General features: G+C 47.0%; 1 protein-coding gene and 1 long non-coding RNA gene across 2 annotated transcripts; one reads left to right on the top strand and one right to left on the bottom strand.

Annotated features, from left to right (window-relative positions):
- The first annotated feature begins 401 nt into the window (after window positions 1–401).
- LOC133550729 (uncharacterized) lies at window positions 402–6,662 on the top strand. The gene is made up of 6 exons (XM_061896730.1): window positions 402–565; window positions 1,916–2,061; window positions 3,905–3,969; window positions 4,043–4,210; window positions 6,422–6,526; window positions 6,597–6,662. The coding sequence occupies exons 1-6, from the start codon at window positions 455–457 to the stop codon at window positions 6,632–6,634; spliced, it is 633 nt and encodes a 210-aa protein (XP_061752714.1). The 5' UTR covers window positions 402–454; the 3' UTR covers window positions 6,635–6,662.
- On the bottom strand, window positions 4,199–4,902 carry LOC133550731 (uncharacterized). The gene is made up of 2 exons (XR_009806370.1): window positions 4,766–4,902; window positions 4,199–4,727 (listed from the first exon to the last, which is right to left on the bottom strand). It is a non-coding gene; the product is annotated as an uncharacterized LOC133550731 (long non-coding RNA).
- Window positions 6,663–6,665: the final 3 nt, after the last annotated feature.

The following is a 6,665-nucleotide window of genomic DNA, read 5'->3' as shown; positions in this document are numbered from 1 at the left end:
TGTGACTTTTTCATGACTTTTATACTTTTTCATGACATTTTCTGTGACTTTTTCATAACTTTTATACTTTTTCATGACATTTTCTGTGACTTTTTCATAACTTTTATACGTTTTCATGACATTTTCTGTGACTTTTTCATAACTTTTCACGCCTATCCATTGATTCTTTTCACATCTTTGTGAAAAGTCTACCTCACACACACACACACACACACACACACACACACACACACACACACACGCTGTTGTTCTGGAAGTTTCAGGGCAAAGAGCAAAGAGGCCTTATGTACCCCAAGTGTGTGTTTGTGTGTGTGTGTGTGTGTTGTGAATCAATGAGTGTGTGAATGATTGAGTGAGGCGCAAACAAAGACTTTGGCACATGGAGAAGGTTCCAGAAGGTTGTGTGAGGCTTTAAAAGGCGAGCGAGGTAGAGTCGCTAGCAGCAGTTGCCGCCATGAAGATGCTAACTTGTCTCCTCTTCCTGTTTGCTAGCTTTAGCAGCGTCGCCACAGACGACGAATGTTCGCCTTTGACCACGCCGCTGTCTCTGGACCAACGCCAGCAGGTAACCCTCACGTTAGCTTAGCATCTTTAGCACACGAGGTAACTTTCGCATTAACTTAGCATCTTTAACACACAAGGTAACCGTCCTGTTAGCTTAGCATTTTTAACACACAAGATAACCGTCATGTTAGCTTACCATCTTTAGCACACGAGGTAACCTTCACATTAGCTTAGCATCTTTAACACACAAGGTAACCGTCATGTTAGCTTAGCATCTTTAATACACAAGGTAACCTTCACATTAGCTTAGCATCTTTAACACACAAGGTAACCGTCATGTTAGCTTAGCATCTTTAATACACAAGGTAACCGTCATATTAGCTTAGCATATTTAGCACACAAGGTAACCGTCATGTTAGCTTAGCATCTTTAACACACAAGGTAACTTTCACGGTAGCTAAGCATCTTTAGCACACAAGGTAACCGTCATGTTAGCTTAGCATCTTTAACACACAAGGTAACTTTCACGGTAGCTAAGCATCTTTAGCACACAAGGTAACCGTCATGTTAGCTTAGCATCTTTAGCACACGAGGTAACCTTCACGTTAGCTTAGCATCTTTAACACACAAGGTAACCGTCATGTTAGCTTAGCATCTTTAGCACACGAGGTAACCTTCACGTTAGCTTAGCATCTTTAACACACAAGGTAACCTTCATGTTAGCTTAGCATATTTAGCACACAAGGTAACCGTCATGTTAGCTTAGCATCTTTAACACACAAGGTAACTTTCACGGTAGCTAAGCATCTTTAGCACACAAGGTAACCGTCATGTTAGCTTAGCATCTTTAGCACACAAGGTAACCGTCATGTTAGCTTAGCATCTTTAGCACACGAGGTAACCTTCACATTAGCTTAGCATATTTAGCACACAAGGTAACCGTCATGTTAGCTTAGCATCTTTAACACACAAGGTAACTTTCACGGTAGCTAAGCATCTTTAGCACACAAGGTAACCGTCATGTTAGCTTAGCATCTTTAGCACACGAGGTAACCTTCACGTTAGCTTAGCATCTTTAAAACACAAGGTAACCTTCACGTTAGCTTAGCATCTTTAGCACACAAGGTAACCTTCACGTTAGCTTAGCATCTTTAGCGCACAAGGTAACTGTCACGTTAGCTTAGCATCTTTAGCACACAAGGTAACCGTCATGTTAGCTTAGCATCTTTAGCACACAAGGTAACCGTCATGTTAGCTTAGCATTTTTAGAGCACGGGGTAACTTTCACGTTAGCTTAGCATCTTTACCACACAAGGTAACCTTCACGTTAGCTTAGCATCTTTAGCACCTGAGGTAACCGCCATGTGAGTTGAGCAACTTTAGCACTCAAACTGCCCTGCACCGCCCTCAGCTGACGGGCACCAGGAACTTCATCTCGGGCTACTCGGACCATGACGTGTACAACGCCATCCTCAAGATCACCCAGAGCAGTGTGATGACCTTCAACGAGTCGACCTTCAACGACAAGGACGTGTTTGTGTACGAGGAGATGAAGATGTGAGTCCTAAAGTATCTTTAGTCATGGTTAGCGACTTTGCTACCAGATGAAGACTCTTGTCTCCAATGTATGCTCTATAAAATGTAATATCATCCGGCCTAAAGGGGCTAGGTGGGTCCCCCCTCTGACGGGGTCCCCACTCATGGGAGGGGGCATAGAGGCCTGGGGCAATGGGGGCTAGGCGGCAGGGACCTTGGCGGTCTGATCCTCAGCTGCAGAAGCCGGCTCTTGTGACTTGGAACGTCACCTCGCTGGTGGGGACCAAACCTGAGCTGGTGCACGAGGTGGAGAAGTTCCCGCTGGATCTAGCGGGACTCATTTCAACGCACAGTAAGGATTCTGGAATCCGGTCGCAAGCAGTGAGAGGCCACGGGGGCCGGGGTGGCAGTACTTGTTGCCCCGCGGCTCGGAGCCCGTACGTGGAGTTAAACCTCAGTAGATCGGATGCGGGGGGGAGACGAGTCCTGACTCTTGTTTGGGCAAATGCACCAAACATAGTTCAGAGTACCCGCCCTTTTTGGATTAACTAGAGGGAAAAGGGTGGAGTGCCATCTCCGGGTTGGGGAGGAGACCCTGCCCCAAGTGGAGGAGTTCAAGTACCTGGGAGTCTTGTTCACCAGTGGATGGTGAGATGGACAGGCGGGTCGGTGCGGCGTCTTCAGTAATGCGGACGTTGTACCGATCTGTTGTGGTGAAGAAGGAGCTGAGCTGGTCCATCTAGGTTCCCATCCTCACATATGGTCATGAGCTGTGGGTCATGACCGAAAGGACAAGATCACGGGTAAATGACTTTCCTCCGCCCGGTGGTGGGTCTCTCCCCTTCGAGAAAGGCTGAGAAGCTCTGCCATCCGGTAGGAGCTCAAAGTAAAGCTGCTGCTCCTCCACATGGAGAGGAGCCAGATGAGGTGAGGGTTGGACTCTGCCAAGGCTGCCCTTTTCGTCCTGGTCGTGGAACTGTGGACCAGCTCTATACTCTCGGCAGGGTTCTTGAGGGTGCATGGGAGTTTGCCCAACCAGTCTACATGTGCTTTGTGGACTTGGAGAAGGCATTCGACCGTGTCCCTCGGGAAGTCCTGTGGGGAGTGCTCAGAGAGTATGGGGTATCGGACTGTCTTATTGTGGCGGTCCACTCCCTGTATGATCAGTGTCAGAGCTTGGTCCGCATTGCTGGAAGTAAGTCGGACACATTTCCAGTGAGGGTTGGACTCCGCCAAGGCTGTCCTTTGTCACCCATTCTGTTCATAACTTTTATGGACAGAATTTCTAGGCGCAGTCAAGGCGTTGAGGGGTTCCGGTTTGGTAACCGCAGGATTAGGTCTCTGCTTTTTGCAGATGATGTGGTCCTGATGGCTTCATCTGACCGGGATCTTCAGCTCTCACTGGATCGGTTCGCAGCCGAGTGTGAAGCGACCGGAATGAGAATCAGCACCTCCAAGTCCGAGTCCATGGTTCTCGCCCGGAAAAGGGTGGATTGCCATCCCCGGGTCGGGGAGGAGACCCTGCCCCAAGTGGAGGAGTTCAAGTAGGTTCCCATCCTCACCTATAGTCATGAGCTTTGGGTCATGACTGAAAGGACAAGATCACGGGTAAATGAGTTTCCTCCGCCGGGTGGTGGGTCTCTCCCTTAGAGATAGGCTGAGAAGCTCTGCCATCCGGGAGGAACTTAAAGTAAAGCTGCTGCTCCTCCACATGGAGAGGAGCCAGATGAGGTGAGGGTTGGACTCTGCCAAGGCTGCCCTTTGTCCCCGGTTCTGTTCTATGTACAATGCATAGTAAAATAAAAACAAATATATAGCGTTAAATATGTTTAATACTGATAAATATCTAAGTGTTGTCCCGCAGGAACGGAACTTGTTACGGAACCAAACTGAACATCAGCGTGGATCACAACCTGGCCTCGGCAATAAGTCAGACAGCTTTCTTCTTCTTCCAAGCCCCGCCCCTTGACTTCCTGTTGACGCTTGTGTTTCTTCCTGTCAGTGGGCACCATCTCGTCCACCATGCACTTTCTGCCCACCTGTGAAGGTTGCCAGGTGCTCAGCATCAACAGCACCGCCCGAGACCTGAAGACCTTCTTGGAAGCTTTCCAGGTCTACATTCCTAACAACACCAACGACGAGATGAAAGTACGCGCCCTCTACCTCTTTGGTGAGAACACCCGGCTTGTCTTTTTTTGTTGTCTACCCCTTTGGTGAGAACACCCGGCTTGTCTTTTTTTGTTGTCTACCTCTTTGGTGAGAACACCCAGCGTGTCTTTTTTTGTTGTCTTCCTCTTTGGTGAGAACACCCGGCTTGTCTTTTTTTGTTGTCTACCTCTTTGGTGAGAACACCCGGCTTGTCTTTTTTTGTTGTCTACCTCTTTGGTGAGAACACCCGGCTTGTCTTTTTTTGTTGTCTACCTCTTTGGTGAGAACACCCGGCTTGTCTTTTTTTGTTGTCTACCTCTTTGGTAAAACACCCAGCTTGTCTTTTTTGTTGTTGTCTATCTCTTTGGTGAGAACACCCCATCTTTTTTGTTGTTTTTTTGTTGTCTACCTCTTTGGTAAAACACCCAGCTTGTCTTTTTTGTTGTTGTCTATCTCTTGTGTAAGAACACCCCATCTTTTTTGTTGTTTTTCTGTTGTCTACCTCATTGGTGAGAACACCCATCTTTTTTGTTGTCTACCTCTTTGGTGAGAACATCCCATCTTTTTTGTTGTCTACCTCTTTGGTGAGAACACCCAGCTTGTCTTTTTTTGTTGTCTACCTCTTTGGTGAGAACACCCATCTTGTTTTATGTCTTTTTTTGTTGTCTACCTCTTTGGTGAGAACACCCATCTTGTTTTATGTTTTTTTGTTGTTGTCTAATGTTTTTTTGTTGTTGTCTACCTCTTTGGTGAGAACACCCATCTTGTTTTATGTTTTTTGTTGTTGTCTACCTCTTTGGTGAGAAAACCCATCTTGTTTTATGTTTTTTTTGTTGTCTACCTCTTTGGTGAGAACACCTCATCTTTTTTGTTGTCTACCTCTTTGGTGAGAACACCCAGCTGTCTTTTTTTGTTGTCTACCTCTTTGGTAAGAACACCCATCTTGTCTTTTTTTGTTGTCTACCTCTTTGGTAAGAACACCCATCTTGTCTTTTTTTGTTGTCTACCTCTTTGGTGAGAACACCCATCTTGTTTTATGTTTTTTTTGTTGTCTACCTCTTTGGTGAGAACACCTCATCTTTTTTGTTGTTTTTTTGTTGTCTACCTCTTTGGTAAGAACACCCATCTTGTCTTTTCTTGTTGTCTACCCCTTTGGTGGCCACACCCCTTATTTTTTGTTGTTTCTTTGTTGTCCCCCTTTTTGGTAAAAAAGCCCATCATGTCTTTTTTTGTTTTCTTTCCTATTTGTTCACCATCTTTGTCTCCCTGATCACCATCTTTGTCTGACTGACCACCATCTTTGTCTCCCTGACCACCATCTTTGTCTGACTGACCACCATCTTTGTCTGACTGACCACCATCTTTGTCTCCCTGACCACCATCTTTGTCTCCCTGACCACCATCTTTGTCTGACTGACCACCATCTTTGTCTCCCTGACCACCATCTTTGTCTCCCTGACCACCATCTTTGTCTGACTGACCACCATCTTTGTCTCCCTGACCACCATCTTTGTCTCCCTGACCACCATCTTTGTCTGACTGACCACCATCTTTGTCTGACTGACCACCATCTTTGTCTCCCTGACCACCATCTTTGTCTCCCTGACCACCATCTTTGTCTCCCTGACCACCATCTTTGTCTCCCTGACCACCATCTTTGTCTGACTGACCACCATCTTTGTCTCCCTGACCACCATCTTTGTCTGACTGACCATCATCTTTGTCTCCCTGACCACCATCTATGTCTGACTGACCACCATCTTTGTCTCCCTGACCACCATCTTTGTCTCCCTGACCACCATCTATGTCTGACTGACCACCATCTTTGTCTCCCTGACCACCATCTTTGTCTCCCTGACTACCATCTTTGTCTCCCTGACCACCATCTTTGTCTCCCTGACCACCATCTTTGTCTCCCTGACCACCATCTTTGTCTCCCTGACCACCATCTTTGTCTCCCTGACCACCATCTTTGTCTCCCTGACCACCATCTTTGTCTGACTGACCACCATCTTTGTCTCCCTGACCACCATCTTTGTCTCCCTGACCACCATCTTTGTCTGACTGACCACCATCTTTGTCTGACTGACCACCATCTTTGTCTCCCTGACCACCATCTTTGTCTCCCTGACCACCATCTTTGTCTCCCTGACCACCATCTTTGTCTCCCTGACCACCATCTTTGTCTCCCTGACCACCATCTTTGTCTCCCTGACCACCATGTTGTCTTCAGCGAGCGGGGACAGCGTGAAGGACTCGGACTTGGAACACTTCAAGAAACAGGCTCAATGTTTGGGCTTTTCCGGAGAACCCAACTTCATATTTGACCCCAAAGAAGGTTGTGCCCCGCCCACAGGTGACATGCCTCAGGTGTGCCGCACCCTCACCCGTGTTGTTCCTGTGTGCAGGTTCCTGTGCTGGCAGCAAGATCGTCATGTTGAACTGAAGCAAGCAATAAAAAATAATAACATCAACCT

Source organism: Nerophis ophidion, linkage group LG04, assembly GCF_033978795.1.
Source record: "Nerophis ophidion isolate RoL-2023_Sa linkage group LG04, RoL_Noph_v1.0, whole genome shotgun sequence".
Lineage (NCBI taxonomy): Eukaryota > Metazoa > Chordata > Actinopteri > Syngnathiformes > Syngnathidae > Nerophis > Nerophis ophidion.
Note: the sequence above shows the minus strand (reverse complement) of the source record. Positions and strands in the feature narration are given on the sequence as shown.